Raw genomic sequence first — 19,318 nt, forward strand, 5'->3', positions numbered from 1 at the left:
AGCACAGGGCAGCGGTCGGATCAATAGTGGCTCAGCCACAGACGGACGAGGTCGGGGTGGTAGGAGGCAACGAGACGACGCTTCCTGATGGTCCGGTGCTCCTCATTTATGTACACACACAGTGTTCTACATTAAAAATAACATGCATAATCAATTACTACGTAATTATTAATTATATGTGTATGTTAACCAACTAGTGGTTGATAAAAAGCAACACTTTTTGTTGAGAGTAGTTGGACTCAACTGTGTAGTCTACAGGCCAGCTGAAAAAAAACAATGAGCTGATAAACTTACAGTCACATAGAGCTGAGGAGCATTATTTGTCAGTGGATTTGGCAACAGGAGCAGCCATTTGACATTGCAAAGACTCATTCATTGATTTTGGTGTTATCAAAAATATGATTTAAAACTAGAGACCATCTTACGATGGGATCACACCAGCTGCAATGACAAATGAGACCAGGCCTAATGGCCCCTTTTCCCTGCTTCCTACCCTCTACTTCTGGCGCCCTTTCTCGGACCACACCCATCTTCAAACTCTTCCTTCATTTGGATCTCAACTACTCCCGTGTAAAGTTTCGGGACTGCAACTTGCACGATTGCAACACTATCACGTTGACAAAATCTGTGCCGCGGCGCTCGCTGTGTGTGCGTTTGACAGAGAGAGAGAAAGAGGGAGAGGACGAGGAAGAGGAGGTGGATTATTGCACGCAGTGTTTCTGTAAGTTATTAACTTACTTGGAACGCTGCTTTATCACTTTTTTACCCGCCTGACTGAACCCGTGATATTTTTCTAGTAAGCTCACCCGAAACCGCCCAACCGGTGGGACGCTCGGGTTGTGGGTTGACCCGCGTATAACTAGTTACCATCTAATATGTCACCATTTGAAATATAACCCTTCGTCTATTTCCTATCCACTCTGAAACCACTGTCAATGAAGAAAAAAAGCAAGCACACATGTAAAAGTAATAAGAAACCTGCTCCCAACAGTAGAATTCCTCCCTTGTAATACCAAGCAGTTGTATTTGACCAATATTTCCATCTTGTCGGGGGGAGGACAGACACACCCAGTGTAGCCAAATCAGAAACAGACATCCACAACTGATATAAATGTCAGTTGGAATTTGTAAAAACTCATAAATAATGGATGCTCCAAGTAGGCAGGGGAGCATCTTCAATGAGCCCAGAGTGCCGAGTACGCTTTCTCATCTCCAAACCGAGGAGCGATCTTAATGACTGTGCCCGGAGACCTGGGGGTCTCTATCAGCTCCCCCAACCCCCCATTTCCCCCAACCCCACCATCGGACCCCCCTCGTCAAGCCCGTCCGTGCTCCCACCACATATCGTACAGAGGGGAACATGAGCTCTTAAATTAAACATTCACAGCAGCGGCCGCTGCCTGTTTTAGGCAAATCAGCAGAAAATGAAACAAACAGGGCGCCTCATGAAGATCCATGTGTGCAATTGAGACAATTTTGGGGGGAGAGTGGAGGGGGTCTCTTAAGTCTTGCGGAGAGCTGAAAACGCAAATATCTCCTTTTTTTTGTCTTTTGTGGATAAAAGAGGCTGTTATCCAATGTTAAAAGGAGTAAAAGAACTGTTTATTTATGTGGATATATCTCTTTCTGTGTGTTGAGAGGAGGATGAAGAGTGTTTGTGAGAAGAAATTGAAAAACTAGATTAGTAGAGAGAGAGGTATTTTGTTCAACATAATGACACTGGGCTCCAGAGCATCCTGCATCATCAGGACTGGGGTCACCTCTGGGGAAGGATGACGGTGGGTGAGGTAGGGACCACTATCCCCCTCTCCTGACCTGAATTCAGACATAAACAGGAAATTGCCTACAGGAAGGAAGTCATATTTTTTTTACAGCTGTGCCCTGGACGACGACAGCATTGTGTGAGAGCTGCATTCTCAATATGCACGTTACTCAAGATGTCTGATGTCTGCAATGAGCCATTCGGTATCACACACAACCTGAAACCATGACAAGACGGGCAGAGCGAGGCTGGTGTTTTTGGTCATTGTCTTTTTCCTGTCGCCATTAGAACGGCCTTTTCCTGCACCAGCTACAGATAAACCTTTTGTTTTTGTTCCTGGATGAAGATCAAAGCACCGGGTCCAGACTCGGGGCTTGTGATCTGTCAGGGTGCGGGGATTTATATGGCACTTGCATCCTACGATACTCATCACATCTGCAAGTCGCAGCGATAAATCAGATTGGCAGGGCTGCACGGCATCACATACAGTATATACGCTGTGGCTGTTTTGGAAGCAAATGTGTTTTTTATATTGTTAAAAGATAAAAATACAGTTGCTCTAGACGGAGTCTCGAGCCTCTTCTCTCTGTTATTGATGAGTTATTTCACTCATCAGTGCAATACCTTGGAGACGCACCCACAGGAACATGCACACTTTTTTTTACGCACACAGATGAAGAGGCTTGATCAATTTCTTTGTCTGCCAAAAAAGGGTGGTTAAACTGGGCTGGGAGGTGGAGGTGGAGGTGGAGGCTGAGGACGGTGGGGGGGAGGCAGCCCAGAGTCCTACAGGAAGTGATTTAATGTCCAAAAAGACATGCGCTTGTTTTTGCTCTGTCTCTTTCCTGTTGTGTTCTGATAGGGACTTCCTCTCCCCAGTGGGGATGGATACGGGTGTCATCCGTCCATCCATCCATCCCTAACCCCCACCCACACACGGAAATATCATTCTGCTGCCATGCCATCCCTGCAAAAGAACTCATCAAACTCTTTGGACATCAGCGCCAATGGTCACAAAGAGAGTGTGTGTGTGTGTGTAAATGTATCTGGGCAGGCAGGGTGAACATATTTTAAACATTTATCTGATGCTTTCATTAACACATAATGAGTCATTGTGAATGAAACGGTTGAAGAGGTTCAATCTTAAGACCACGAAAATGAAACAAAGCAATACTGAGAAGGTAAAAATTCAAGAGTTGGGAGGCCAAGAGGAAGGACACATTCATTTGTAGCTTTGTGCGCACTGGAATCCCCAACCATTTGCATGTGTGTGTGTGTGTGTGTGTGTGAGTGAGTGTATGAGCTTTAACCTGTGCGTGTGTGCACTATGTATGGGCCTGGGGAGACAAAGGGCTCAACCCCAGCCATGGTAACACCAGGATGATCTCTTCCTGTCTGCCTCAGTATCTCTGCGACCAACTCCCTTCCTTTCCGCTAAAACACATAGAGATACAGGCACACACACACACACACACACACACACACACACACACACACACACACGTTTGTGTTACCATTCTGGGCATCTCCTCTCGAAGACATTCTCTCCACTAATGGCCACTCTTGGTTTTATCTGTTTTTTGGATGAATTAAATATAATGCAATCCAATATAAACACTAGAAAGTGAACCTACTGTCAAGGTGATTTTAATGCCTCAGACAAACACTATCAACAAAAATGAACATTATAGGCTTTATAAAGGTATTGCATTTGTTGCAGTTAAGGTTATTTTAAACACAGTTTTAGGTAGGGTTAGGAAACGGTCGTGGTTGACATTAACTTCACTGACTAACGACTCACAGGACTGATGATACTCATGAGTCACATGACTAACGACTGACGCAATAAAACAAGTCAAAGTTACCTCAGTTTCACACGGGACACAAACATCGGTCTCCTGGTTGAAAGTCCTGTGTTTGTTTGACCCAACAGTATAGGTTCAAAGTTTTTAGCTAGCCTTTTTTCTGCATAGAAAAATGAATTACTGTGTGGGTGTGTGTATGTCACCAGGTCTCTATGGTGTTTCCTCCGGTGACCAAAGCACCCCACACCACAATGCTCATCTGCTCTCTTCTCTGTTGAGCGATTTAATGCTGACTATCACACACAAATACACAATGACCCACCCGCCGACCTCCTCTCTTACTCATTCACTCCATCTACCAACACACTAGTACAGTGTCAGTCTCTCTCACACACACACACATAGATGCATATGTGCTCACACATTCACCTACAGATGGAGGAAATAAGCTCAGCGCTGCCTGTTGTCTGCTGAGGATGTGAGGTGCAGTGATGGCACATTAACGATAGGACCCATGACAGCACTACGCATCGGCCTCTCTGAACAAAGCAAGCGGCCAGTTTGTAATTCAATGAGGATTGTTTGAGTGAAACAATGGCTCTCGGCCCCACTGCGGGTTAGGAAAGGGTGAGAAAGGTGAGTTTGTCAGTGGTGTTTTTCTGTTTTAAGCTGCGGATGATCCCGTGGGTTCGATGGGATTGCGGATCAGAAATATCGCTGTGGCACAGCAACATCCGCTGTTGTTCAGGTAACTGACAAACAGGCTGACAATGAGTGGGCTGGAAGGGAAATACTGCCAGACACGCTCATTAATGGTACCATAAAGTCTATTTCGAGGCAATATGACTCATATTATGTTTATTCTTATCCAAAACAAGCTACAACGAATAAGCAAGTAGCAAGGAAGGAGTTTCCTCACTGTGTCTTTGAGAAACACTCTGAGTTTATGAGTGCTGTTTGTGACATTACTGTCATTGACATTACATTACTTTATGTGACAAACTATAATTATGTGATTATATATACAGTATATATATATTCCTATCTCCTACACCCATATATATACCAATACTATGCAGCCTATGTGTGTGTGTGTGTTTTTCTTCAGTATTTGCATTCCTCGCAGCCCATTTGGTCTATGCTAATGGAGTCTACTCATGCAGAGCAGCAGGTCTTAATGAAAAACCTTTGGCTGGTGATCAGTGCTATTGATCAGCCTGAGCCCCGGCTTTAAGCAGGGCTAATTGATCAATCACCACTGGTTGCTTCGGATTAATGGAACATGACTGGCGCTCCCCTCCAAGACATACCCAACCTCTCAAGACTTAGTGTATGTACGTGAGATATGAACACTTACATTGTGCATATGTGAATATGTGAGAGAGCAGGAGTGGAAAACAGTATTAGATTATAGTGTCTGTGAAAGGCCCAATGTGGCATTTCCTCCTAAATACACCTTTTGGAGCCTGGGAGTGGCTATAGAGAGAGAAAACATATATATTGAGGCCTCGATTTACTAATTTGTGCACGTGAGATTTAATTTGTAGCCTCAATTTAATGAAATCGTTCCCACATTTTGGTTGATGACTCTCTTTACAGCCATCTGAAGCCAGCAGGTATCTGTTTCTATCTGCAGTCTCTGGATGAGACTTTTTGTCCCCCTCTTTCAGGTGTTATGGTATGGTAACTCTAGCAGTGGCGCGGCCACATCACAGGCAGGTGCTCAATGCAAGTAGGGATGTTTAATTTAGTAGTCAATACCAATACCAGTTGATAAATCCCATGTACTTCGACATAAAGTCCTTTATTACCGTTTGCATACTGTTTTTTGCAAATGTATTAATAATCTCTGATGATCCGCCTCAAGTTTCTCACCAAGAACTACATTTTACAACTATATTTGAACACATCATGATAACAATTATAACTAACTTTCGCCCATTACTAATTTTTACCAAATAGAGCCTGGACGTACCATAGTTTAACTAAATGCAACCTCCACCTGTGGCACACTTCTGCATGGGGTGGGATCAGAAAGAAGGCATTATTATATTATTAGAGGCTGTGACAGTCATAGCTTTCAGTCATCACATTCACTACTTCCACCCCCTTTAATTACAGAGCTCTTCCCTTCATTACACAATTTTGAACCCAAACAATCTCTATCACATCATGTTGCTCATCGCAGTCACACATCTACCTGTAGGCTATTATAATTAAAAATGTGGAGCTTCTAACAACATTTTAGCCAGGCTTGTTTCCAAAACGGTGAAGCTCGGGTGAAAGACTGGCAGGAATGGACAGTCCTGAGAGAGTTATAAGTGGAGGGAGAAGTTTTAAGTGATTTCGCCTACATGCCTGATGATGATGTGCAGAACAAAGTGTGTAGAATAATTAATCAAAATAACACGTCTGATATGCACGTATAAGCACGAGGCGTTCTGTAGTTATTATACAACAGTCTGATGCTGGTTGTACAACATGTAACCAGCTGATCTGCTGTGCATAATTGTGGCTTGACGGTTCGCAACATCACTCCAGTTAGAGACTGCAGCGGGGTGCGCTGTGCTGGCTCTCTGTATGTACACTTATCTTGTGCGCATGAATTAACCAAGATGTGGGAACGATTTAATTAAATTGAGGGAATAGATTATATCGTGTGCGCTTGTACTGAAGTGAAGGGCATATTTTCTTAATAGGGAAGTGTATAATACTTGATCAAACATCTACTGAAATGAAAGTGGAATTGTTGTTTTATACCCTCAATATACAAGTATACAGAAAGCTTCTTAATTACTTATCGAGAGAATTTGTCATGAAAAACTTTCCACCCAAGTGTGTGCATGTGTGTGAGTCTTTCAATGGTTCCAACATGGTTTTACACAATGTTTTAAATGATTGTAGATGTTCTGGTAGGTCATTTAAAAGCTTTTTAGTGTGTTTCAGAGTGAGCCAGAGAGGATAAGTGGTAGCTTTCTCCGCTTAGGCTTTCTGACTAATCAGTCATTAGTGTCTTGGTAAACTATAAAACTTTTCTTTGATTAATTAATTTTTATGTTTTGTTTTTTAAGGAATGGATTTACTGTAAAATGAAAAAATTCTGGCAAGAATATAATAATATAATAAGTTTTTCACATATAATTAAAGGTGTGTATATTTGATGTGTCTTGCTAGAGCCATAGCTGACAGACATGACACCAGCAGTCCTCCTGCCAGGAAGGACTGAAGCACGCAGGCCAAAACAGGAAGCCCCAACAACACCAACCCAACACACACACACACACACACACACACATTCATACAGTAACCCTCCCATTGAATGACTGACAGGCTGGCTGGCCAGTGGTGGCTCCGTGGAGGATTTGTGTCTGTGTGTGTGTTCGGGGGGGTTGGATTGAAGGTTCCAGCTGGCCTGTCATGGGACTCCCAATTGCGTGTGAATGGTACTCAGAGGGAGCTATGGCTAACGGGTCCAACACTGAAACACTCAACAGGCTGGAAAGGTCAACCGGGGTGAGTTCAGCAGGGCAAAACCAGGGATATTATTTTTATGTCTTATGCAACAGGACCACAAGAGCCTATGGATTCTCTGGAAAATTATGCTTTATCAAATATATATACAGTATATATATATAATTATGTTCCTAATTTGGATTGAAAAAAAGTTAAATACATTATTATATGGATTAAAAAATATGATAGTTATATATCATGAGAACCTGGGGTTTGAAAGCAGATTCCCACTATAGTGTTTGGTTTTACTGTCATTACTTTCCACTTGCTTCCAAGTCATAATGTTTTGGAAAATTACTCAAAATTCATCACTCCGTATCAGTGACAATGGGGCCAATCTATTCAATTCAATATATGTTTATATACTATACACATTATATACCGGACTTTTAATTCCTGTTTCAGTTTTGACCGATTTGTTGCTGCAATGCCGGACTGAAAAAGTCAGATCGGTTCATCCCTACAAAGTACCCTATTTTATATCCATCCTAAGCTAAGGACATGTCATATTTATATAAAATCACAGCATGGGGTTGCTGCATTACTCGTGGATCAGCAATCCACTAAGGTGGCTGGAAAAGTATGATGCTTTTATTCTGATAAGAAGACAATACTAAACTGTTCATGTACTATTTGACCTTGCCAACACTGCAACAGGTGAAAAGCTAAACTACATCAACTTTGCACAACAACAATGTAACGTCATGAATGAAATCATTAATAAAACACAGCTGAAAACAATTGCCACGCACTAAAACCTTATATTTGATTGTGATTGGACAGCACAACCTGTCAAGGCAAAGTCTCAAATGGCAACAGCCAACCAGTACAGAGTCTCTCACTCCTGCCTGTGCTGAAACCAGAGGACCGCCCCGAGAACACACGCACGCCATCTCCACCTCCCATCACTCAGTTAACCTTGACCAACTAACCAGCCACACATAAACACTCACACCCTGCTATCCTTTGACTGACTCGCACATTTTGTGGAATGAGACCACACTTCCACCCAATAACCTCTGGTGTGAACTTAATTGTGTATACTCTGGTGTTGAGTTTCGGACCATGCCTGGGTCCCGTAGCGCTCAAAGAGAAACAGACGCTGTGAACTTGACAATGAGTGAGAGAGAGAGATAGAGTGAAAGAGAGAGGGAGCGAGAGACACGGACCACCCAACGGCTGCGAAGAAAAACAAAGCTGGGTGGAGAGCAGAGTCAGCTTCGATCACATCGGAGGTAGGACAGTTGGACATTGTTGTGGGGTAGCAGTTCGCCAAGGGTGAACGAGGCAGAGAGAAAGTGGAAAGCTGAAAAAGTCTGTTTTTAGTAGCAACTGTCTCAAATAAAAAATAATAAATCTGCTAGTTTGTTTAGATAAAGCCTCTTTTAGATTCAAATGAACTTGTAATCATTCTTTATTGAGTCTTTTTTTTCTTAATATGGTTGAAAATGATTTCTCAGTTGTGTGATAATTTCCTGAGGTACACATGAGCAGTGGTCCTCCTGTTTTTCATTTATCACACTTTCACTTTTAATTCTGAGCCAAGGATGTCTTACTTCAGGATAGAAAAAAATAAATTAAAACAGCCCTTTAAATCAGAGTTACGAAATGAGAAGTCAGGTATCTCTTCAGACCCCAGTTTTATGTTATGAGATTAAATTGACAAAAACTGGACTGCAGGTTTCAAGAAGTGGGCTTAAAGCCGGCTTTGAATCACCAGATCAACCTCAAAGATAAAGTGATTACCACTCTCACCTTTGTTCAAAATAACCACTCATGTACCCTTGATCAAGGTACTTAACCTCTTGCTGTATGGATCTAAAGCACAAAGGATGCTCAGATTACTCTTGTCTAGATAAACAAAGGCAAAGACAATATTTTCCTCAAAGCAAATGCAATTCATATAAAGTGTTCTCTCTTATTTAATTAAACTGTTATTTCAGCAACATCCTGCATTATAACATTTACACATTATTAACATATGAAACTCGAACAATTTCGGATACAAAAGTCTTTAGATTTAGCACAAATTAAAGTAACTAGTAAAAGGAGATATGTGGTGATGTGTGATGTGGTTCTAATGTTGGCCACCAGGGGGACGAGGATATGCAGAGAGTGAACAGGGAGTTTGAGGCTTCAGTTTATTTCAGTGGAGAGGCAGGCGGTCAAGCATTAGTGAGTGTGTGTGAAGGTGTGTGTGTATGTGTGAGAGAGAGAGAGAGAGAGAGAGAGAGAGAGAGAAATGGGGCATCTGCTAAGCCCTGTAATTCATTTTGTTTTACATAAGAGATCATTTTGGGGAATACTGGTAATTTTGAAAAAAATGTACACCAGTGTTGGAAAAAAGAAAAAGGTTACCTGATGTTGATTATAATTGAAATAATTAAAAGCAACTAATTATATTCAAAAAAAGAAATTACTTCATTAACAAAATCATTTCAATAGTATTCATATTATTTAATAATATAAAATTTAAAATGAAATGGAAAAATGTGGTCTAATGAAAAGATGAATAGTAATCATTGTGCAGCAGGACATGCACAAATGTGGAAAACTCTCATTTAATGTACTGTGCTTAATACTAAAGTATTAAGGAGTGCATGGCTAATTAATTAATTAATTACGTTTTGCTGAATGAAGGTTTATCATGTTTTTTATTCATCTACTCCAGCGTTAATACGGGAGAACGCTTAATAAAACTGAATTGACTCAAACTGCTGTGTAGAGTGAGAGGACTAACAGACCTGCTGCTGTTGAATGTGTTAACCCAACACAGTAATCGCTCAGCTTCTGACTTCAGTCTGTTTTTGTCCTGAGGTCAAAGATCAAATGCCGCCGTTGACCCCCTGAACTGCCCTGTTACCCAAAGCTCTAAAGTGACTGATACACCCTGCGGTGTGAATGTGTGTGTGGAAGGAGTCAGTTACCTTTCTATGCAGATGAGAGCCTTTGGAGGTTTGGCTCAAGGGATTTTCTAATCTCTCAGGAACACAAGGAATGGACAGCTGACCTGAAGACAGACACACACACACTCAGTTAGGTCTACAAATATAGTGCTCAGCTCCACTGAAAAGTAACTGAATACACACACATGCACAGTTTACACACACGAGGACGCGTGCTTGGAGCAAGTAAGTGAGCAGGGGTTTCTTAAAGTCATGTTTCGATGCATAATAACATATAAAAGACCATTGTTTACATATCTTGAGTTAATGAGACAGAATTGCATGCGTATTTCACAACTCAAATATTTCTACTGAAAAATCTTAACGCAACATTGTGGGTGTGATTTTTCTATTTCATATATGTTCTGGATAATGATACAGCAAAGTCTACAGTAGACGTGGTCTTAACGATTCATTTGCATGTGCTGTATGCCCCCAAACACACATGCACTTGGATGCATCAATTATATTCATAAATTGTTAATATTCTTCTGTAATTTCAGAATCATCACCTAGAAATGGACCACACCACTTCAACGACTACAACGTTGAATTTAAATTTCCAACACTGTTCCTCTTCCTACGGTATATCATCACGGTATATAAGAGTTATCTTCTAAAATTATTTATTCAGGATTGTGAATTGCAGTAAGCTAATAATTTAATACCTCGATCAATTGATTGATTAGGCAACTATTAAATGAATCGCCAACTATTTTGATAATCAATTAATCCGTTTTAGTATTTTTTTAAAGAAAAAAAGAGTCACAATTATTTGATTACAGCTTCTTAAATGTGAATATTTCTGGTTTCTTTACTCCTCTTTGACAGCAAACTTGTGTTGTGGACAAAACAAGACATTTGAGGACGTCATCCTGGGCTTTGGAAAACACTGATCGTCATTTTTCCCCATTTCCCCAAACAACTAATCGATTAATCGACAATGAAAATAATCGTTAGTTGCAGCCCTCCCTCAAAATATGAACATAGATGGCATAAAGTGGCAGAAATGGAGCAAAACTCTGTAAATAACTAACAAAACAAAGGTATCTTAGGGTCTATGTGAGCCAAGAGTCAAGTTAAATACAATAAAAAATGATCCACAGATTTCTCCCCTTTATGTGACCTGTAAGATTCACTGATCTGAACCAATTATAGAGGGAAACAAGACGGGATTATAAAGGATGGCCCAAAGGTGGAGAATCATAAATTGGAGCCAATTAAAGCAGAAAACGAAGAAGGCAAGACAAGCGTGGCTAATGATACCATGTTCATCAGCTTCTGACACTCTTTTTACATTTCAGGCACTGAACGTTTTTGATTATGGGCCATATACAGAAAAATATAAGGAGTCACAGGTCAAACAATAGCACAAGTTTTCAACCAGTTACACTGCAAGAAAATCAGTGTTTCTATGTACCATAGAAAATAAAATTTCTATCAAAATAACTATGCAGCACTAGCAACAGTTTAACATCTGTCATTACAGCAGCTTATTGGTGTTCCCATATATTACTTTCTATTGCTTTTATTAAAATGTATTTTTGTATCTGCTGCTCTTAAATTCAAATTAAATGAATTGAGCTGCACTTTAACTCTAACACGGTGCATAAGTAAAGTTAAAACAGGAACTTATTGGTTTCTGTTCATGGCCTAAGCGTTTAAGAGATTATGATGCAGAATGTAAATGTAAGATGTAAATCTGTCTAATATAAAGATGTAACAAACAGAACGGGCAGAAATGGTGAATACTGGTGTTGAGCCAAGAGGTTAAGATGGAGATAATTTCACTGAATTTAGTCACTTACAATGTAATTTATTTAAAATATGCTCAAGCCATATTCTAGTTTTATCTTAAAAAATGTCCTGGGGCACATTTAAAAACGGGTAGCGGGCCACAGATGGCCCGAGGGCCGTAGTTTGGCCACCCCAGCACTAGAGCAACACCAGACCACGTAAATCGAACCAAATGGAATTTGGGCTATTCTTACATGTCATGGTGAAGAAACTTGATCTTTACATTATTCATGTCCCCAGCAGTCAACAATCTGTATGTTAAACCTGAAAGTTACACAGATAGATATATGGACACAATCTCAGCAGGTATATCATTGTCATGAACCCATCCGCCCCATCTGTCTGTCTACCTGCCTGTCTCTCTCCTCTCGTTCAGGGCCTGTCATGACTGCTCTCTAACAGGCCTCCCGTGTCTGGATTAATCTCCCTGGTTGACTGCTGATCTGAAGGTGGGTCGGTCGCCATCCACCAACACCAAAACTAATTTCACTGTGTCACTGCATGACATCCCCGCCCACCGTCCCCACTGACACCCACACACATTGCAAAATATCTTCATCTGTCTCTGTCTCATCTACATGGAAGAGGGCAGGAGGGCGGGTGACTAGTCCGAAGGAGAAAGGTCAGCGCATTGAAGGAGTTCATCATTCTGAGGTGTCAGAGACGCTCTTTAGGAGAGCAGATGAAGGGGAGAGGATGGGAGGGAGGGAGTAACAGAGAAAGACGGAGGGGTGGGGGGTATGTTTTATATTTGTCCGGTTATTGGTTATAAGCCAAAAGTTTGTCGTGGCCTACAGAGTTGGCTGGCATCCACGTTGTGCAAATCAATCATTAAACTGTCCAGCACGTGTTGTCTTTGATTGCATCTTAATTATGAGAAAACTACACTCGTCTTACTCGAGCTACGAATGGTCATTTGGTGGCTAAAAACACACCAGAGAGTTTGTTGAAACACCAGAAGCTGGTAGTCAAACACACACACACACACATTCAATCATTCAGAAATGATCACACAATGCATCCACTACACTTGCTGGCGTCTGGCATGAGGTAAACAGCTTTTAATAGCATCAAACCCACTGCAGTTTTGTTTGGGACCATCTGTCCAGTCTATTGTGTTTCTCTGTTGTGGCTCTTTGGAAGCCCATTGGGTGACAGCTGATGTATGGGCTCTTACAAAGCCCCCAGCCAGGCCCTCGGGATCCTGCCATACTGTTTTCTCCCTGTCTACTATCTATCTCTTCTTCTTCTTTTTCTTCTGTTTTGTCTTCTTATTTTTTCCTTGTCCCTTTTCTGCTTCACAGAGTACATTTTTAGATCATGATATTGCAATCTACAGTCTTCCAGTGGTGCTATGTCAGTTTAGTAGAGAAAGGAGTGGGAGTAGGGGGGACAGGAAATTGTGTGCGTACGTGTGTCCGTGTTAAACGGGCAGACTAAGGATTAGTGCCAAACGTATCAACTGTGTTTTTGGCGGTAAATCTAAGGTCATTTTTGCGCAAAAAATATATGTGCATAAAATAAAATAATTTCTTGAGAGAAGCTGTGGGTTGACATTTTCACTTTGAGCATGTAGCATTAGAGGAAAGGCATATCAATGCACTTCTCTGTGACTAAGTAAATGCAATGACCCCACACAAATGCAGCCAGTAACATGGTCGCTGAAATACTACTGTATTTATGAAATAGCTCATGACAGCTAAGGGGCGTCATCAACACATTAGTCCGTTTTTTTTCTCAGACGCGGAGTGATACTGAAAGTGCAAAGGAATTAGACTTCATAGCAGTGCTATGTGGTTATTATCAGATTGCTTCATTTGAGCTAAACGTTTTATAATGTGATTTCATCCAGTCGCAAATATTGGAACTAATAACATTTTACAGCCATGAGAAGATACAACAACGAAGTCTGTAAACCAGCAAGATAAAACACAGAAAGTGTAACATCAAAATGCTTTTCTACAGTACAAATGCAGGATAGTTGTGAAGCAGAATTTCACAAGTGTCGACCATTAATCCCAGAGTTAATTCAGGACGGACATGATACAGCGAGTGCAATAGTAGAACAGGTAGAACTGAACTGGAAGGTAACTTCTACAATATCTTTACCGGCCTCCATCATGCATCCTTGTATGCAAACATATTCTGAGCACCATCTACACATTTCTCCGCCCAATTCAGAGTGTCCTATTGCTTATGGAAAAAAACGCCAGTGTGAATGTGAGGAGGTTCCTGGAGAGGTTGAGGGGTACACTGGAGTTGAGGGGTTTGGAGGGGGGGTGAAAGCTGGGTTCAGGAAGTTTTCACTCCTTTCTTCCCAGGGTGCCCCTGGCCTCTCCAACTTCCAGTCAAAGGCTGAAAGAAGCCAGATGCAGGCAGGATAATCACCACCTAATAAGAGGCTATATTGAAAGCAGGCTGGCGCTCACACACACACACTACAAGCTTGAAAGGCGTGTGCGCACACATACACACTCGCCACACGTACACACGGGTAGTTGAATACACGTGCACACACATAGTTAGGGCAGGTGTAATTATGGTGCACGATGACACACTTCAGAAAGAAGCGATCACTTGCACATCTGTACACATGTGGACAAGCATGTGTACAAAACACATCACACGCACATATAAACACACAGACACCAGATCCTTTTTTCCTTCTTCTGACTTCTACCACCATCCTAGAAAAATGTTAGCACATGGCAAAAGATATGAATAATTTTGTGATATACCAATTATCAATTTAGAAAGACCGAACAGGATCCCCTATGGTTTTGGGTATGGTTGGTGTCTGTTTTGGTGTGACTGAAAGAATATGAGGCCAAGCATAGAAACTGTAGTCCTACCCACACTTTAAAAAGTGACAGAATTTCAACCGTTGGGAATCTAAATGTTGCAGACAAAATTGACCCTCTCTGTATATGGTTCATGAGCCAACAGATTCGTTTTTGACTTATGATACAAGATATCTTTTTTTGTCCTCATTAAGTATTAAAAGTCGTTTGCTTCTTTTATATCTTGGAGCAACTTCTGATGAAGTCTAGAGAGCAAGTTGGAAACACGCTTAAGAAGAAAATCTTCCAATCAACAATCTTACATTTCATCAGAAAAAAATGGCTCCACATCAACCAGTGTTGGTGGACTTCAGCCCAAACTGAAATCAGCACCATTTAAAAAAAAAAAATGTGGCACTACTGTGGCCACGAGTATTACAGCAATATGTTTTTCTTATGTGCAAGTTTTTTTTTTGGACACAAACACTACAAGGCTGATTTTGGTTGCACCCTTTTGCATTCATGCAGGTTTTTTAAATTTAGCAGCGCATTTACGAACACTGACTTCTGTATGTAAATGAGCACAGCTGCAGTGAACAACATTTGAGAGTGCTGCTGCTGCTAACACAAAATATTGTAATATTTCAAAATTGATTAAAGGAGACAGTTTTATTTGGCTTGCTTTAAGGCAGCCAGTCACTTGGGTGTGTGATGCAGGACAGTTCCACTCTGTGTAAAATATTTAAGCAAATGCTAGAATATGCAGCGGCAACAGGTAAAAGTGTTGGAGTGACACATGGAGTTTTCAATATTCTTTTACTTTCTTCAGTAGAGTGATAGAAAATGTTGCACTCTGACAGTATGTAGACTCCCTTGTATGCTAATTTGCTTTATTTCATTTGCTTTATTTCTTCTTTCCTCTCTTCTTTCCTCCCCCTTTTTTGTCCCTTTGCTTCTGTCATCTGCAATACCTCTTTTTTTACGCTTTCTCTCTGCACTCTTCTGTGGATGTTTGGCTTGTGTGGACTGATGAGCATGTTGTGCAGGGAAGAGGGAAGTTAATATGATAAATTATTATTACTTTTAGTTATTTCTCTGTCTGCAAAAACCTTTGAAAAGCAACTACAAGAAGAGTTTGTGACATCAGTCTTCTTTTGCTGTCCCTGTGATGTTTGTGTACAATCTATGTTTTTCAATCATCATCATCATTATTTAGGTGGTCTTTAAAAATTGGATTTACATAGAAAAGCTGCAAAAATCCTCCTTTAAAGCTTCAGTGGGGCACATTTTTTTATCATCATTGGGCAAAAATTCCATAATAACCTTTCAGCATATTGTAATTCAAGTGTTCTGAGAGACTTCTGCACCTCCTCATGGCTCCGTTTCAGGCTTTAAAAAATCTAGCCCGTGATGGAAGACTTTGACCAATCACAGGTCATTTCAGAGAGAGAGAGCGTTCCTATTGGCTGTGCTCCGGCTGGTGGGCGGTGCTTGTTATTTCCTCAAGAGATCACAACATGGCTGCCGGGTCACAAACTTTCTCATTTTACAGATAAACAGTACACCACGAGATGATTCTGAAAACATTTGAGGCAAGAAATAGGCATTACAGTAACAGAATATTGATTCATATTTGATCAACGCTGCCTAATTTGACCGTTTGGTCGGCGTTCCCGAGTGATTGACTCGTGGCTCTCACAGACGGAAGCTGGACAGCAGACTCCAGATCAGCTCTTACTGCTTGTTTTCCTCCGGTCTGTGAAATCATGCAGCGTGCCGTTAGGAGCATCAGAGGACACAGATGCACGTGATTTTTTTTCAGATTACCTGTCTCATGCACTACAGTCAGGATAAAGTGATCATTTTATAAAAATAACTTTTTTTTTAATCATATTTGCTCCATTTGTACCCACTGCAGCTAAATACACAAACACACCGTACAACAAAATGCATATGCAAACACATGCAAGCCCCTGTTGTAACACGCACAAAAAATATCCCTCGCTATAAATATATATATATGCAATCCATCCATCCTTTCACACACACACACAACACAACCATTAGTCCAAACGTACACATCCCCCCTGTGGCCCAGCACACCCAGTGTCCTGCTCTTACACCATCAGCAGCATCAAAAGGAGAATCTATATTCTCCCCTCTGTCTTTTTTCATTTGAGTGACTACAAGGAGCAGCGAGCAGCAGCTGCAGCATCTCTCCCCGCTCGTGCTCAGCCGGGGGAAGGCAGTAGGTTTAGCAGGCGAGGCAGATTTATGGCGGTGGAGGTGACCTCTGGGGCCGTAACACGGTGATGGGTGAGTGGCTCTCAACAGTAAGCTACTGGCACTTGACAAAGTGCCCGAAGCAGAATGAATTTACTTCTCTTTTCCTCAATCATCAAGCAGCCACTGCCCTGACCCCCATCCTGACTGCTATAACAAGATCTCCCATCTCACAAGGGCCTGAAAAATTTACTGTCACATCTACTTTTCAATGAGCTCAAGTGAGCACTTCTTTCACCTTCAACGGAGCAGGTGCCGGCGCGGAGGAGGGCTAACCTGCCCGAGTGTGTGTTTGTGTGTGTGCTTTGTGAGAGAGAGGAGTGTGAATGTACATGTATACACATATACTGACGGTCCACTGACTTGCTCCTCACTAACCCAAACTAATCGTCTCCTTCACAAACACACATTTGCAAACAAGATCACAGAATCAAGAATCAGAACATATCGCATTGTAATCTTCCAAACACAAAGACATACAAATATTGTATGTTTGTACACACACACATACACACACAAGGAGAGAATGAGGTTGCCAGGCAGGGACACAAAGGGCACTGCTATACGGATGTCAGTAGACACCTCTAGCGTTTATATTAGAAGTCAATCTACCTTATCACATCCCTTACACATACACACACACGCTGGCAGACACACCAGGCATTATGAAGTCTGCGTGTGTGTGCCAGCTTTCATCAGCTTGATGGCAGCAGAGTTGGACTTAATGATCCTGATATTTATTTTATATGCAGACGATAAATCTTGGTGCACACACATTCAAATTTCACCTTTCTTGCTCTCTAGTTGTTGAGGTGAAATCATTATGGATGTGACAGAGAGCAAAGGAGACCAGACTAAAGTTATACATTAGTAGTTTAGATACATTAGCAGTTAGTCACAAGTTTTACATGCATTCCCTTAATTAAATCAAACTGCATTTCAATTTTGTTTGGTTATTTTTCTTTTATCTATAAGTCAGCTAAATTATGTATACTTATTTTTTCATGGCATTAAAACGGTATAATAAAAAAAAGAGAGAAAGGAAAATATTTGTTTCTGTTCTACAAAGACTTAAATAAATAGAAAAGAGAGCAAAAGAGAGAAGGGGGGAGGGAAGAGAAGAGAAGATCTTAGGGAAGAATGATTTAGGGTTAAAGGATGTGTGTAACAAGGTAATAAATGCATTGGAGGAAATGCAATCTACATTTTTTTTTTGTATATTTATGCATACAAATTTAGAGATAGATCTCCAGATATCTGACCATTCAAGAGTAAACCATGTTCAAAAACTCTTGAGAAAGATGATTAATGTACTATTACCATACAGACCGATAAGAAATCACAATATAATTTGATCTGTGCGTCATTTTAAATTATATTAGTCCTTTTCCTTTTAATTCTCTGGCCAATAAAACATACAGTCATAGTTAATATTAGGGATGTAACGAGACTGACACTGATACTTTGATACCAAGTTGAGGCCAAAATTCTGAAAACTTGACGGTACTTGTTTTTCTACCGTAGGTACTGGGGATCAGGGCTTGAGACTAAAGGCGCCCTGTTGTCCCAGGGACGATAGATAATTTCCCTGATAATGCTACATTGTGAGCAACAAATCATTGTTGAAATCAGCAGGAGGAGAGTTAGGAAGATTAGACTAACATACAGAGGTTGCATTGAGTTACATTATTATGCGATTCAGTAAAAATGAGTATTGAGCGAAGGTAAATTATAATGTTATGATGTGTTCAAATATGTTATTGTAAAATTTAGATTTGGCGGAACATCAGGGATTATTAATAAATTAGCAAAATCCAGTATACAAATGGTAATAAAGGAGTGTATGTGGCAGTACATAGGATTTATTGTTTTGTTTTTAACCGTGGTATCGAATTGGGTATCGAGAATTGTGGAATTTCACTGCGTTTGGTATCGACTACTAAATTTCGGGTATCGTGACATCCCTCTTTAACATTTAATCTTGTCTTTTGTCTCAACAAACTGACACACTGAAAAATATCTGGAGAAGGTTCCACTTGATTAATTGACCATGTATATAACTGTTACAGTACCAATCAATACACTGTATATTTGATAAAGGAAGTTGGTTCTGCCAGTGTATCATTTTGGCTTCACTCTTTAAACGGGCATAACTAATTCAACCTCTTTTCTTTTATGGGCTGCTCTTTTGTCCACCCCTCGCCCACTGGGATAATGTTATCATGATGAGCCAATAAAAATCAATGATTAAACACGTGTAATTTTCCAGAGACGATGTATTAAAATTTATTGTCTCTCTCTCTCTCTGGCGAGCCATCCCATCCGCCCTGCAGCGGCAGACACTCTGCAGGTTACAGCTGAAAGTAAAGGAGGGCATTAAAAGCTATTCAATAAGCCACTGTAAAATTGATCAGGCTATAAAAGCTGCTACCC

The 19,318-nt window shown here is 40.8% G+C and overlaps 1 protein-coding gene across 2 annotated transcripts in view; it reads right to left on the reverse strand.

Moving 5' to 3' along the window:
* Positions 1-19,318, reverse strand: part of LOC119488368 (adhesion G-protein coupled receptor D2) — a 104,960-nt gene that overhangs the window by 12,672 nt on the left and 72,970 nt on the right. For both annotated transcript variants that reach the window (XM_037769940.1, XM_037769941.1), the window contains one exon: positions 10,008-10,090. In XM_037769940.1, the coding sequence (XP_037625868.1) occupies positions 10,008-10,090 (83 nt within the window). The remainder of the gene's footprint in view (positions 1-10,007; positions 10,091-19,318) is intronic.

This window comes from Sebastes umbrosus, chromosome 5 (assembly GCF_015220745.1).
Source record: "Sebastes umbrosus isolate fSebUmb1 chromosome 5, fSebUmb1.pri, whole genome shotgun sequence".
NCBI classification, from domain to species: domain Eukaryota; kingdom Metazoa; phylum Chordata; class Actinopteri; order Perciformes; family Sebastidae; genus Sebastes; species Sebastes umbrosus.